This window comes from Rhinopithecus roxellana, chromosome 5 (assembly GCF_007565055.1).
Source record: "Rhinopithecus roxellana isolate Shanxi Qingling chromosome 5, ASM756505v1, whole genome shotgun sequence".
Lineage (NCBI taxonomy): Eukaryota > Metazoa > Chordata > Mammalia > Primates > Cercopithecidae > Rhinopithecus > Rhinopithecus roxellana.
The window spans coordinates 135,594,140-135,610,117 of record NC_044553.1 but is presented as its reverse complement, the minus strand read 5'-3'; the positions used below and the strand labels follow the sequence as shown (position 1 = coordinate 135,610,117).

General features: G+C 43.3%; 1 protein-coding gene across 2 annotated transcripts in view; it reads left to right on the top strand.

Annotated features, from left to right (window-relative positions):
* The first annotated feature begins 94 nt into the window (after positions 1–94).
* The window catches only part of VIPAS39 (VPS33B interacting protein, apical-basolateral polarity regulator, spe-39 homolog), a 33,206-nt gene continuing 17,322 nt past the window's right edge, over positions 95–15,978 (top strand). Inside the window, exons 1-9 of one of the 2 annotated variants that reach the window (XM_010382721.2) lie at positions 95–241; positions 3,618–3,710; positions 4,312–4,417; positions 7,327–7,473; positions 9,217–9,255; positions 9,609–9,673; positions 10,420–10,476; positions 14,361–14,453; positions 15,577–15,610. In XM_010382721.2, coding sequence (XP_010381023.1) covers positions 3,618–3,710; positions 4,312–4,417; positions 7,327–7,473; positions 9,217–9,255; positions 9,609–9,673; positions 10,420–10,476; positions 14,361–14,453; positions 15,577–15,610 — 634 coding nt within the window. In that variant the 5' untranslated portion in view covers positions 95–241. Of the gene's footprint in view, positions 242–3,517; positions 3,711–4,311; positions 4,418–7,326; positions 7,474–9,216; positions 9,256–9,608; positions 9,674–10,419; positions 10,477–14,360; positions 14,454–15,576; positions 15,611–15,978 lie in introns of both variants that reach the window. The other variant, XM_030930308.1, reaches the window with a different exon arrangement.

Sequence of the window (15,978 nt, the reverse complement as noted above, 5' to 3'; positions counted from 1 at the left end):
GGGTTTCTGGGGGCTGTAGTCAAGAAGCCTTGTGGTTCATCGGGACAGCGCCTGACAGCAGAGGCAGAAGAAACTATAACTTCCAGCATGCCCTGCGGCCTCTTTATTCGCGTTTTCTCCCCGCCCCGCGATTATTCCTTTCTGCCCCCCTTCTCTAAGCTGCACAGCCTGAAAAGAGAGGCTGGTCCAGCGGCGGCGGAGGCTGACGCTGTCCTGAGAGGGAGGGCTCTGTGCGTAAGAGGTGAGGGTGTCCCAAGCCCCTTGGGTCGCTTATACAGGCTGAGTCCAGCCTCTCCGCATCTTGATCTTTCCCCCTCTTCTAGGAGGCATCCTACACCCTACGACCACAGGCCTGATTCTCTTCTTTCAGTCAGGGCGACCCTTGGGCGCTGGAGTACGCTTGGGAATGGGGCTGCGAGTAAGCACCAACGATTGGTTCGGAAGTGGACATTTGGTTCAGAAAGAGCATTTAACTCTGCCAGGGATCCGCTGGGCTCTGACGACTGCGGTAGATCCATGGCTTCCTGGACGTTCACCCGTAGAGTCATCCTAGCTTAACTCATGTTCCCTGGTCTCAGTTCACAAGCCTCACCTGTATCTTCCTGGCTCGGAAGATAATTGACACCACGTCTGACTTTCTCAGTAGCTGGTTTTTGGAGTTTTCTGAGGCAGGGAGGATGTTGTGGTTTTCTTGCTGATCCTTCTGTTTTCCTTTGTAAAGTTCCTGTTCTCCCCTGAGATCTCTCACCCTGCCTTGTGGCCTGTCAGTAAACAGGAGAGACGACAAAGTTAAACCTCTGAAGTGTTTTAAATCATGTTGAAGCACCTGTCACTCTTAAGATTGTACCTGATTACTTTATAACTCTAGAGCTATTAGATCGTTATCTATACTTGTCAAGTAAACCTAGCTTCTCGTTTGGCGTTATAAATACAAATTGATGGCAGGTGTCTACTGCCATTGCGTGGTTTAAAAAATTTCCAGAAATCCACTGGCAGGTTATTGTGTTTGTTAGACATATTCTATGTCTATTTGTAGATAACTACTATAGTGAAGGAATGATCTCTAGTTTTCCGGAGAGTGAATAATAGGTAGAAGGACCATGCAAGACACTAGAAATGGTCTAGAAGCCAGAAAGCCTGGATTGTAATTTGAAATAGCACGTAACAAGGTGGCTTTGATACTGAACTCTTTTGTGCCTCACTTTCCCCGTGAGTAACATGGAAATGGAATCTCCCAGGCCTACTTTACAAGATTGTTCTGAGGATCAAATGAATGACAGATTTATGAACTGACATGTGTGCCAGAGACATTTATATGTTCTGTGCACATCTTCAGCATTTGTGCCCACTCAGAATTTTTTTTTTTTTAATTTTTAGGATTGCTAAAAAATATTTTCTTTTTTAGCTTTTCCCAAGGTACTATGATGATGTATTAATAATAAAAGTTACTACTGAGTGTTAATTTTGGGTCGGGCACTAAGCACTTTATATGTATTAACTGGTTTACTCCTCATAACCATTTCTAAGATAGGTCATCTGTTATGCCCATTTTACAGATGGGGAAACCAAGACAGAAAAATGTCAGTATGATATTCCATATTAAAAGGAATTAACATTTAGTATTTACTTTCTGCTAGACACTTTTATAGATGTTCCCTGCAACCCTGTGAGATAGGATATAATTTTCTCCAAAGCTTAAAAGTAAAGTCATTTACATTTATCCAGTTTGCTCAGAATTAAGAGAAACCAGGATTTGAACTCAAGGTTGCCTGACTACAATGTCTGTGTGGGATGATTTCATGGTGTCTGCAAGCATTTTTGGTTTATCTCCCTAAAATTAAATACAGAAAAGGATTTTTAAGCAACACTGTTCCAGTAGAAATCAATTAGCGATGTCTGCTGTGGGAAGGAACCAGAAAGTAGAAAATTCCCACAATACCCTTGCTATCCTTATATCCCCTGAGTTGAAAACAGAGTCAGGAAGTAACAGTAGAATATCTTTAAGGGCCATCAAAAGCCTCAACAGGTCTACCATGATGAGGCTTTTCTCAAGCTTTTATTGATGAAGGTGCTATTAAAAGGAAAAGCAAATGGTTCTTTTAGAACTTGATGCTGTTTAGCCGTTACGATTATTTTTGGTGCCGTGGGAGTTTTAGTACCTAGTCCTTGGCTTAAATCATAGTTTTCATTCTAATCCAGTTGGCATTGATAGTTTAGTTTGTAATTCTTTTTCCTTATTTGGAGACAGGGAGGGTCTCACTCTGTCACCCAGGCTGGAGTGCAGTTGTATAACCTCAACTCATGGCAGCCTCAACCTCCTGAGCTCAGGTGATCCTCCACCTCAGCCTCCCAAGTAGTTGGGACTACATCACCATGTCCAGCTAGTTTTTTGTTTTGTTTTTACATTTCTTTTGTAGAGACAGTTTTACTGTGTTGCTCAGGCTAGCCTTGAACTTGGACCCAGGCAATCCTCCCACCTCACTCTCCCAAAGTGCTGGGATTACAGATGTGAGCCACTGTGCCCTGCCTAGTTTGTAATTCTAGGGCAAAACTTGTTTTTGCAGGGCAAAATTGAATTTTATAGTAGTTGTATCAGGTACTTGTGGTCTTTTGACTACTTCTTTATATACTTGCTTTTCTTGGCCATGCCCTCATTTCTCAAATTTTGGCCAACAGTTGTTAATCAAATAGTCATAATTTGAAGATTTAGGTGAGATAGTTCTGCTTCTTTTAATTGCTTTGCTTTCCATTCTTTCAGGCATTTATGAGAGTGGAATATTTGTCAGTTTTATTCACTGTAGTATTCCCAGAACCTAGAACAGTGCCTCAGAGATGGTGCTCAATAAATATTTGTTGAAAATGCGAATGCAATTTTTGTCTATTTTGTGCATGTTTTGATTGCTCTTCCTTGTGTATTCAGCAAAGTTTTGTGATGGATTCTTACAGCATCTGCCTGCCTTGCACTGTTGCTTTTAATACATACCTATGCTGAATGCCCTGGCTGTGTTGTACGGTCCTTCAGAAGTGGGAACGTGTCTGACACTTTTTTTTTTTTTTTTTTTTGAGATGGAGTTTTGCTCTTGTTGCCCAGGCTGAAGTGCAATGGCGCAATCTCAGCTCACCGCAACCTCCGCCTCCTGGGTTCAAGTGATTCTCCTGCCTCAGCCTCCCGAGTAGCTGGGATTACAGGCATGCACCACCATGCCCGGCTAATTTTGTATTTTTAGTAGAGACGGGGTTTCTCCATGTTGGTCAGGCTGGTCTCGAACTCCTGACCTCAGGCGATCTGCCCGCCTCGGCCTCCCAAATTGCTGGCATTAAAAGCCTGAGCCACCGTACCCAGTCTCTGGCACTTTTTAATATATCTTACAACACCTGAGAGAGTGCCCTGGACAAAGTGGATGCTCTAAGAATAGATGACTACTTCTGGGTAATTAGAAGATTAGAAGTATGATTTGATCAGTTGGAGACCCAAGAATGTGGTTTTATATGGCAGGTTCAATATTTGTTTTACCAGATCCTTTTCTGCATCCTTGATTTTTGGAAGCAGTTAAAGCTTTGGAACTCTTTAGGGAGAGACCCAGAAAGGGACGATGTATGTCTTCCTGTCACTGTAGATGAATCGGACAAAGGGTGATGAGGAGGAGTATTGGAACAGCTCCAAGTTCAAGGCTTTCACCTTTGATGATGAAGATGATGAGCTTTCACAGGTAGGGTCAACTGCTGAAGTTTGTACTCTTCTCCACAGTGCCACTCTAAAATTCCTTTGTCTTGCAGTCTGGGTAACTTGGCTTTTGACCATGTCTTCATTAGGGTCAGGAAAGAACCAGAAGGATTGTAAAATCCAGCTGTCTGCCTTTTTTACTTTACCTTTTTAAAAAGATGATTTAATCCTTTCATTTTTTTTTCTAAAGAACCTCAAGTCTTTTATTCATGTGATATATATTTTTTATTTTTGAAAGATGAACTGGATTGGAGGATTTATTTTTGTTGTGTCAATTTTGCAATTGGGGAAACATTTATTTTTAGAGAGGTGAATAAATTCACTCAGGTTTACATAGCAAGTCACTGCCAGGAATATGATGAGAATTCAAAAGTGACTTTGACTCCTCCTAATTCTTTTACCACTGGACTGTAGTGTGGCTAAAAATCAGTTTGTTTTCTTGGCAAATATCTAGTATGCTAGGCTTTCGATTGCAAAGGGTGAGTGTTGGCCACCTCCAGGCCCCAATTCCTCAGCCTTCTTGATTGTCAGAAGAGAGGTGGGGAATGATGATTGCCTGAGCACCCTGGCCTTGTGTCCCTCTGCAGTTAAAGGAGTCCAAGCGGGCAGTGAACAGCCTCCGGGACTTCGTGGATGATGATGATGATGATGACGACCTGGAGCGAGTCAGCTGGAGTGGGGAACCTGTGGGAAGTAAGTAGAAGAGGCGGGGATAGATGTCCAGGATTCTTATCACTAATGAAGGCTCTACTTGTTTGTCTCTTCAGTGCCGGTTTGGAGAGGGAATGAGGTAAGACTGTTTTCAGATGAGCATGCATCTGGAAACGGAAATCCAGGAGAAGATACTTGGGAAATCCAGCAGGCGTTCCCACATGGCCACATAGGTCTGCTCTTCAGGGGTTGAGGCTTGGCTGGCTATTTCATTCTCATTTGGGGTGCTTGTTAAAATGACATACTCCTAGGCTTTATCCCAGAGATTCTGTTCATTAGGTCTTCTGCGGAGTAGCGGGGGTCTCAAGTTTTAATAAACCCTGCAGGTGATTCTACTTTATAGCCATATTTGGGAACTACTGACTTAACTCAGTGTACTCATAACTGATTGACAGAACGGACTTCCTTACCCACCCAGTCTCACTGCTTAGCTGTGTACTTAATACTTTTTCAGAGTCCATTTGGTTTTTTTTTTTTTTTTTTTTTGATGGAGTCTTACTCTGTTGCCTAATCTGGAGTGCAATGGTGCAATCTTGGCTCACTGCAACCTCCACCTCCCAGGTTCAAGCGATTCTCATGCTTCAGCCTCCCTAGTACTGGGATTAAAGGCACCAACCACCATGCCTGGCTAATTTTTAGTAGAGATGTAGTTTTACCCTGTTGGCCAGGCTGGTGTCAAACTCCTGACCTCAAGTGATCGCCTGCCTTGGCCTCCTAAAGTGCTGGGATTATAGGTATGAGCCACCAGCCCTGGCCCACATCTGATTTTTTTTTTTTTTTTTTTTGAGATGGAATCTCACTCTGTCGCCCAGGCTGCAGTGTGATGGCATGATCTTGGTTCACTGCAACCTCTGCCTCCCGGGTTCAAGCGATTCTCCTGCCTCAGCCTCCCAAGTAGCTGGGATTACAGGCGCGCACTACTACACCCAGCTAAGTTTTTGTATTTTTAGTAGAGACAGGGTTTCACCATGTTAGCCGGGATGGTCTCGATCTCCTGACCTTGTGATCCACCCACCTCGGCCTGCCAGAGTGCTGGGATTATAGGCGTGAGCCACCATGCCGGGCCTACCACATCTGATTTTTTTTTTTTTTTTTTGAGACGGAGTCTTGCTCTGTTGCCCGGGCTGGAGTGCAGTGGCCAGATCTCAGCTCACTGCAAGCTCCGTCTCCCGGGTTCACGCCATTCTCCTGCCTCAGCCTCCGTAGTAGCTGGGACTACAGGCGCCCGCCACCACGCCTGGCTAGTTTTTTGTATTTTTTAGTAGAGATGGGGTTTCACCGTGTTAGCCAGGATGGTCTCGATCTCCTGACCTCATGATCCGCCCGTCTCGGCCTCCCAAAGTGCTGGGATTACAGGCTTGAGCCACCGCGCCCGGCCCCACATCTGATTTTTAAGAAATATTTTTAATTAAAAATTTTTAAAAAATAGGCGATACTATAACATGACTAAAGATTTAAAAAAATTAAAGGTATACAGTGAAAAGTTTCCGTTCCATATTGTTATGTATTTTCTCAGTTTTCAGTTCCTGTCCTCCCAAAAGACAATCGTTGTTGCTTGGTTCCTGTGTATTCATCTAAAGACTCTTTTTGCATTTGGAAATGTATATAGAAACATGTATTCTTATCCCTTTTTTATGCGAGCAGTAGCATACTTCATACTTTGCTCTTTTTATGTGTTAATATAGCTTGGAGATCTTTCCATGTCAGTATATAAAGAGTGCTCTCATTTTCTCTTTCTTTTTTTAAATAGCAGCATAGTATTATATGGATTTACCATCATTTATTTAGCCCACCCACTGTTGAATTTTAGATTTTTCAATCTTTTGCTCTTTATATTTCTATCAGTGACTTTGTATTCTGACCATAGATGAATAAACGAAAGAGCAATTCTTAGAGTGGAATTACTCACATAGGATGCTTGCATCTGTATTGGGTAGATATTGCCAAATTGACCTCCACAGAGGTTGTACCAATTCGTACTACCACCAGCAATGGAGGAGGGTTCCAGTTTCCCTATAGCCTGGCCAACACAGGGTATTATCAAGCTTTTGGATCTTTCCCCATCTTAGAGGGGACTAATGGTTTCTCATTATATTTTTAATTTGTAGTACTCTTAGCAAAGCTGGGGGCAGGTGGTGTGTGTCTCTGGAGGGTGGTGGCGATGGATTGCTTGAGGCCAGGAGTTGAGGCTGACGTGAGACATGATTGTGAGATATGATTGTGAATAGCCACTGTACTCCAGAGATCCGGCAATGTAGTGAGACCCTGTCTCAAAAAAAAAAAAAAAAAAAAAAGAAAAAAGGAAAAAAAAAGAGTGAGGTTGAGCAGCTTTTCTTTTATTTATTTATTTATTTATTTATTATTTATTTTTTTGAGACGGAGTCTCGCTCTGTCGCCCAGGCTGGAGTGCAGTGGCCGGATCTCAGCTCACTGCAAGCTCTGCCTCCTGGGTTTACGCCATTCTCCTGCCTCAGCCTCCCGAGTAGCTGGGACTACAGGCGCCCGCCACCTCGCCCGGCTAGTTTTTTGTATTTTTTAGTAGAGACAGGGTTTCACCGTGTTAGCCAGGATGGTCTCGATCTCCTGACCTTGTGATCCGCCCATCTCGGCCTCCCAAAGTGCTGGGATTACAGGCTTGAGCCACCGCGCCCGGCCGAGCATCTTTTCATATGTTTAAGAGTCATTTGAATTTTCTTTTCTGTGATCCACTTATTCATGTCCTTGGTCCATTTTTCTGCTGATTATTCTATCTGATTCTATCTTTTCTCCTTGCCCCAAGTTGGCCAAGGGACCAGGGCTTCTGGTGAAAAGCTTTTAGAGTTTGTTGAATGTTGGATGTCAAGGATTTATTGTGGATGAGAATTGCTGATGTAGTTCTTACTATCTCACAGGTATCTCATGGTCCATCAAAGAGACTGCTGGTAATAGTGGCTCCAGCCATGAGGGGCGTGAACAGCTAAAGAGCCGAAACAGCTTCTCCTCCTATGCACAACTACCCAAGCCTACTTCTACCTACTCGCTGAGCAGCTTTTTTAGAGGTAAAGAGATATGCTTAAAGAGACAGGGAAGTCCTCCTTCTCTTTTTTCAGAAAAATCTTAGGCCATAATTTTCATCTTTGTAAGAAAAAGATTATTGAAGGATAAAGCATTCTCATTGGAGCTAACAGCTAGGTGTTAGGAGCAGGAGAAATGAGAGAAATGCAGAGGGGTTGGACTGGTTTTCTAGAACACGATGAATGAAATTGATATTAACCCTGTGACTGGTACTGAAGACATTTGCCTGGATCAAAATTCCTCCCTACTCCTTGTGCATAGCTATTGGAAAACCTTGTTGGTAGGAATGCCAAATGGTGCAGCCACCGTGGAAGACAGTGTGGCGGTTTAAAAAAAAAAAAATTAAACATAGAATTAACATATAACTAGCCAGGCATGGTGGCTCACACCTGTAATCCCAGCACTTTTGGGAGACCGAGGCGGGTGGATCACCTGAGGTCAGGAGTTCTAGACCAGCCTACCAATATGGTGAAACCTCATTTCTACTAAAAATACAAAAATTAGCCGGGTGTGGTGGGGGAGCATCTGTAATCCCAGCTGCTCAGGAGGCTGAGGGAGGCAGATTGCTAGAACCTGGGAGGCAAAGGTTGTAGTGAATTGAGATTGCACAAAACTCCATCTCAATAAATAAATAAATAAATAAATAGCAAATGATCTAGCAATTTTACTTCTAGGTATATATCAAAAAGAATGGAAAGCAGGGACTTGAATAGATATTTGTGCCTCCATGTTGATAGTAGCATTATTCACAATAGTCAAAAGATGGAAACAACCCAAATGTCCACTGATGGATGAATGGATAAACAAAATGTGCTATATACATGCAGTGGAATGTTACTCAGCTTTAAAGAAGAATGACATTCCGATACATGCTACAACATGGATGATCCTTGAGGACATGATGCTAAATAAAATAAAGAAGGCACTAAGGGACAAATATTACATGACTGCATTTATGTAGACCTAGAATAGTCAGATTCCTAGAGACAGAAAGTAGAATGGTGGTTACCAAGAGCTGGGGCGGAGGGAATGGAGAGTTATTGTTTAAAGGGTATAGAGTTGGTTAAAGGGTAGAGAGTCTCAGTCTGGGATGATGAAAAAGTTCTGGAGATGGATAGTGGTGATAGTTGTACAACAGCGTGAATGTGCTTAATGCTACTGACTTACACACTTAAAAACGGTTAAAATGGTAAATTTTGTTACATATATTTTACCATAATTAAAAAAAAATTTTTCTCCCTGCTCCATTTTTTTTTTTTTTTTTTTGTTGAGATGGAGTCTCGCTCTGTCGCCCAGGCTGGAGTGCAGTGGCCGGATCTCAGCTCACTGCAAGCTCCGCCTCCCGGGTTTATGCCATTCTCCTGCCTCAGCCTCCCGAGTAGCTGGGACTACAGGCGCCCGCCACCTCGCCCGGCTAGTTTTTTGTATTTTTAGTAGAGACGGGGTTTCACCGTGTTAGCCAGGATGGTCTCGATCTCCTGACCTCGTGATCCGCCCATCTCGGCCTCCCAAAGTGCTAGGATTACAGGCTTGAGCCACCGCACCCGGCCTCTCCCTGCTCCATTTTTTAGTGGCACTTCAGATTTCTACAGATGAATAAAACATTTTTTACAGCTTAAGTTCCTATATTGCATTATAGAGTTCTGTATACATTGTGTCTTTAACCAAGCCTGGATGGCTCTGACTTAAACTGTTGACCTTTTCCCTCTTGTGTTCTTTACCTTTAGGTAGAACTAGACCTGGAAGTTTCCAGTCCCTTTCTGATGGTAGGCATTGAACCCTCTTTTAATTGCTATGGGAAATGTTACTGATCTGGTACAGTCTGGGGAGTTATGGGGACAGGTAGTAATTAGATGACAAGATGAACTTTCTTCTGCATCTACTGTCATTATTAGAGGAATTTTCTGATACTGACTAAGGAGGTAGAAATCATTCTGGCTACAGGAGCAAAGGTGACTTCTAGGGATGCTGTCTTTGGGGAAGAACGGAGATCTGCTTTTGGCCACAAAGTTAACATTGGGAGCCCAGAAGTCAAAAAAATGTGAGAAGGAAGCAGTAGAGAGAAGGAACAACAAGCAGGATTCATGGTGCCCTTCTGAACCAGCTGCTTCTTTTTCAGCTTTGTCAGACACACCTGCCAAAAGCTATGCTCCAGAGCTGGGGAGACCCAAAGGGGAGTATAGGGTGAGTTACAGCATACACTGGTGTGACAGTTTCCACAGTATAAAGTACCTTGACATATGTTACCTTGCTTGATTTTCCCAACTATTTGAGCAGAAATTTTTTTAACCCTCTTTTATAGATAAGAAAATTGGGTTTCTAAACATTAGGGCTTACCTGGGGTCTCACAGCTAGGAAAGAGTGCAACTTAGACTTATAATCTCAATATTCTGACTCAGCGCTGCCATACTTTGCGTACTCATTATGCTCCCACTTGAAGGCTGTACTTTGAAACCCAGTGATCATCACTGCAGTCTGGAAGCTTGGTAGAGCTCATATTCCCATGAAGCAATAAAAAAGCAAATGGATTCATAAGGAAGAAACCATATATCCTAAGGTCAGAAAAGGAACATGTCTCCAACGTCTCTCTCTTTCCTTCTATTGGCCAAAGGCATTAATTGTTAGAATCCTAAAACGTGATTCTAATTGCATCTAGAGGTTGCAGTCCTGAACTAGTAGGCATGGGCTACTGGCTTTGTCAACTGGCTCCTCAGTCTTTGATCCATCTCCTCCTACCGATATTGCCCCTGCTCTAGTTCCTTCAGAAACTCAGAACAAAACTGTCCCGTTTCTTCATTTTTTTCACATCCATTCCCTCCCACAAAGTATTTCCCCCTTAGACACTAAGACTGAGTTTGAGTTGAGGAGTTGGTATACTGATAAATTTGATTCCTTAACTTCCTGGGATTCATGTATTGCTAATATTCCAGGATTACAGCAATGACTGGAGCCCCAGTGATACAGTGCGACGCCTCCGGAAGGGAAAGGTAAGGACAGAGAATTTTTGTGAGGTTCTTTGGGAAGTTGGGCAGCTTGTTCACACAGGGAAGATTTTTTGACCTCTCTTCAGTTCTCATTTGTTCAATGAATTTCAGGGGGAAAATAAGTCCACTAAGGTTGAAAGTCAGCGGCACAATTTCTGATTCTCCATTACTGTTGCTTTGATGGGGTAGTGGGGAAAGAGTGATGGATGAGAGGGAAAAGTACATTTAAGAGTGAGAGGCCTGGGCTGGGGGCGGTGGCTCATGCCTGTAATCCCAGTACTTTGGGAGGCTGAGGCAGGTAGATCACGAGGTCAAGAGATCAAGACCATCCTGGCCAATGTGGTGAAACCCCGTCTCTACTAAAAATATAAAAAACTAGCCGGGCATGGTGGCAGGCACCCGTAGTCCCAGCTACTTGGGAGGCTGAGGCAGGAGAATCACTTGAACCCGGGAGGTGGAGGTTGCAGTGAATTGAGATTGTGCCACTGCATTCCAGCCTGGCGAGCGAGACTCCGTCTCAAAAAAAAAAAAAAAAAAAAAAGTGAGAGGCTGGGCGTGGTGGCTCACTCCTGTAATCCCAGCACTTTGGGAGGCCAAGGCAGGTGGATCACCTGAGGTTAGGAGTTCTAGACCAGCCTGGCCAACATGAAACCCCATCTCTACTAAAAATACAAAAAATTAGCCGGGCGTGGTGGCATGCACCTGTAATCCCAGCTACTTGGGAGGCTGAGGCAGGAGAATCACTTGAACCTGGGAGGCAGAGGTTGTAGTGAGCTGAGATCGTGCCGCTGCTGTCCAACCTGGGCGACAAAAGTGAAACTCCGCTTCCCCTACCCCCCAAAAAAGAGCGAGAACAATCTTTTATGTTGGATCTGTGATTCATTGAGTTCATGTTTGCATATGGTGTGATGTAAGGGTTTGAGTTTCATCGTTTTCCCCATGTAGATCTCCATTTGTTCCAGCACTATTTGTTGAAAAAACTATCCTTTCCCCTTTGAATTATCCTGCTAATGCCTTTGTTGAAAATCGGGCCAGTCGCAGTGGCGCACGCCTGTAATCCCAGAACTTGGGGAGGCCAAGTCGGGAGGATCTGTTGAGCCCAGAAGTTCAAGACTAGCCTGGACAACATAGTGAGACCATGTCTCTACAAAAGATAAAAAAAATTAGCCAGGTGTGTGGCTGGGCGTGGTGGCTCACGTCTGTATCCCAGCACTTTGGGAGGCCGAGGCAGTCGGATCACCTGAGATTGGGAGTTTGAGACCGGCCTGACCAACATGGAGAAACCCTGTCTCTACTAGAAATACAAAATTAGCCGGGCATGGTGGCACATGCCTGTAATCCCAGCTTCTCAGGAGGCAGAGGCAGGAGAATCGCTTGAACCCGGGAGCTCGAGGTTGTGGTGAGCCGAGATTGTGCCATTGCACTCCAGCCTGGGCAACGAGAGCAAAACTCCGTCTCAAAAAAACCCAAAAAAACCCAGGTGTGACTAATTTATAATATAAATGTATATTATAATTTATAATTATAAATATATAAATATAATTATAATTATAAATAAATATAATTTATAATTTTATAGCAGGATACGTTTTTAGTCACAATTACTTGATGGAAGGATTGCTTGAGCCCTGACGGTCGAGGCTGCAATGAGCTGATATTGTGCCACTCCATTCCAGCTTAGGTAACAGAGCAAGACCCTGTCTCAAGAAGAAAATAAGAAAATTAATGATCATATATATGTAGTCCTATTTCTGGACTCTTTATTCTAGTTCATTGGATTATTTATCCTTAAGCTAATACTACAGTCTTGATTATTGTATAAATCTTGAAATCAAGACACTTCAACTTTGTTGAAGCTTTCAACTGTCAACTTTTTTCTTCTCTTGTTTTGGCTATTCTAGATCCTTTATACTTCCATATCGATTTTAGCAGCAGCTTGGCAGTGTCTACAAAAGAGTTACTGAGATTTTGATTGAGATTGCCTTGAATGTATAGACCAGTTTTGGTAGAATTGGCAATGATCATAATAATTAATGGATCAAAATGGATCATAGTGCCAGGTGTGGTGGCTTGCGCCTGTAATCCCAGCTACTCAGGAGGCTGAGGCAGGAATATCAGTTGAGCTCAGGAGGCTAAGGCTGCAGTGAGCTATGATTGCATCACTGCGCTCCAACCTGGGCAAGAGAGCGAGACCCTCTCTCTCAAAAATAACGGATAAAATGGATCATACTTCACAGGTTCTAAGGATTGGGAATGAAAAAATATATTTAAAAAATGGATCATAGACCTAAATGTAAATTAAGTGTTAAAACTATAAAACTTCTAGAAGAAAATATAGATGAAAATCTTTATGAGCTTGGCTTAGGCAAAGATTTATTACCTAGGACACAAAAAGCATGAACTATAAATGAAAAAATTGATAAAATGGACTTCCATCAAAATTTAAAACTTTTATTTTTTAGAAACCACTGTTAAAACCATGAAAAGACCACCATAGCTCAGAGAAAGTAGTTTCAAAACACATGTATTATAAGGGACTTTCATCCAGAATGTATATAAAACTTTTCTTTTTTTTTTTTTTTTTTTTTTTTTTGAGATGGAGTCTCCCTCTTTCACCCAGACTGGAGTGCAGTGGCGCGATCTCAGCTCACTACAACCTCTGCCTCCCAGAGTATTCAAGTGATTCTCCTGCCTCAGCCTCCTGAGTAGCTGGGATTACAGATGTGCGCCACCACCCCCGGCTAATTTTTGTATTTTTAGTAGAGATGAGGTTTCACCATGTTGACCAGACTGGTCTCAAACTCCTGACCTTAGGTGATCTGCCTGCCTTGGCCTCCAAAAGTGTGAGATTATAGGCCTGAGCCACTGCACTTGGCCAGAATATATATAAAACTTTTATTAAACCTGGCAGTATAGCAAGATCCCATCATTACAAAATAAAAATTAGCCAGGTGTGGTGGTACTCACTTATGGTCCCAGCTACTTAGGAGGCTTGAGGTGGAAGGATTGCTTGAGCCCAGGAAGTTGAGGCTGCACTGAGCCATGATCATACCACTGCACTCCAGCCTGGGCAATACAGTGAGACCCTGTCTCGAAAAAAAACAAACAAACAAACAAAAAAAGATAAAACTCTTAGCTCAGTGGTAAGTAGACAGTCTGATAAAAAATTGGCACAAGCGTTGACCAGACACATCACAGAAGAAGATTCATGAATGACCAATAATCATTTTTAAATATACTTAAAATTATAGTTATCAAGAAAATGTGAGTTAAAACTATGAGATACTGGCTGGGCATGGTGGCTCACACCTGTAATCCCAGCACTTTGGGAGGCCGAGGCTGGCGGATCACAAGGTCAGGAGATCCATGGTGAAACCCCATCTCTACTAAAAATACAAAAAAATTAGCTGGATATGGTGACGGGCGCCTGTAGTCCCAGCTACTCGGGAGGCTGAGGCAGGAGAATGGGTGAACCCGGAAGTGGGGCTTGCAGTGAGCTGAGATCATGCCACTGCACTCCAGCCTGGGCGACAGAGGGAGACTCTGTATCAAAAAAAAAAAAAAAAACACTGAACTATATACTTAAATAGGGTACATTCTACTGTATGCAAATTATGATGTAAGGGTTCTTAAGAAAGAACAAGTGATTTCTGTTGACTTTATCAAGACTTCAGGACATTAGCTTCTTGTAGGGCAGCAGGCTGAACTAGAACTAGAGAGGGTGGTGGGAACCTACTGTTTTATAAGTTCTGGGGACCCTAGTGTAAAAATAAAGAGACTCTCCTTGGGGACATTTTGTTTCATTATTGCTCATTCTTTAGTATCCAGTGACAAAGGAATAAAGAAAACTGTCTTCTTTTGTACTGATTCTAGTGTTTTTCTGCCAGGTCTGCTCACTAGAGAGATTCCGCTCCTTACAGGACAAACTACAACTCCTAGAAGAGGCAGTAAGCATGCATGACGGAAACGTCATTACGGCTGTGAGTTGTCAAATTTGTTGTTTGTTTAATTATTGTTTTTACTAGTTTCTGAAAATCCAATCAAACAGACTAACATTTTGTGTTAAATGTTAAGTAAAGATCCTGGATTCCCCTTGGAGGTGTAGGATTCTAAGTAATCTGTGCTTTAAGAGCTTAGCCGGTGCCACATGTACTAAGCGTGGAACCCTGTGGTTTTTTTGTTTGTTTGTTTTGTTTTGTTTTGTTTTTGGAGACAGGGTCTTACTCTGTTGCCCAGGTTGAAGTGCAGTGGTGTGATCATGGCTAGCTGTAGCCTTGACCTTCTGAGCTCAAGTGATCCTCTTACCTCAGCTCCCCGAGTAGCTGGGACCACAGGTGCATACCACCATGCCTGGCTAGTTTGTTTTTTTTTGTTTTTGTTTTTGAGACGGAGTCTCACTCTGTCACCCAGGCTAGCGTGCAATGGCACAATCTCAGCTCACTGCGCGATACTCCTGCCTCAGCCTCCCAAGTAGCTGGGATTACAGGCGTGGGCCACCACGCCAGGCTAATTTTTGTATTTTTAGTAGATATGGGGTTTCACCATGTTGGCTGGGCTGGTCTCAAACTCCTGACCTCAGGTGATCCACCAGCCTCGGCCTCCCAAAGAGCTGGGATTACAGGCGTAAGCCACTGCGCTTGGCCTTGCCTGGCTAATTTTTAAATGTTTTTGTAGAGACAGGGTCTTGCTATATTGCCCAAGCTGATCTCACACTCCTGGGCTCAAGTAATCTACCTCCCTCAGCCTCCCAAAGTGTTGGAATTACGGGCATGAGTCACCATGCCCAGCCTATGTGAAACCCTTGATTGTAACCAAGACACAGAAGGTTGGCTACTGTGTGTTACATGGAACAATCTCAGGGAGGAGAGGTGTGAGCATATCCTCTTTCAGAGGGAGGTGTCTCTCAGCAGCATGGGCACGGGCATGTGGTCTCCCAAGACACAGCTCAGTTCCAGATATCCATTGGCTTTCCTTCCATCACATACAGAGCTGGTGACTGTACCTGCAGAGATTGCTAATGAGTTGCTGGCCCCATGTCTGTAGTGCTCAGGGCACGACTCTGTGTTGGAAAGTTTGCACAGTCTTTGTTCTTTTCTCCTGTAGGTTCTGATTTTCCTGAAGAGGACACTGAGCAAAGGTGAGAATGGCTTGCAGGAAATCTTCAGTCAGCAAGGTGTCTGCCACATTCGAGGGGAGAATGCCATGTGCCTTTCATACCAGAATTCATTAGTCAAGTCTATTTCAGAGACAACTGGGGTGGCCTGAGACTTCAGAGCACACATCACATCTCTGAGGGCATCCGTTAGGGTGATGACTACATTAACCACAGAGCCCCCTCAGATGGCTGTGTTGGTTTGAAGAAGTCAGAATCCATGCTAAGTGCCTGCTGTTTGGGTTGGTGTGAAATGAAAAGCTGACTCAATGGCTATGAGCTGCCCAAGACCATAGAGTGTGTTGATGGTGAATTAAGACATAGGGGTAAACTATTCTTAGCTTTTGTTAGGC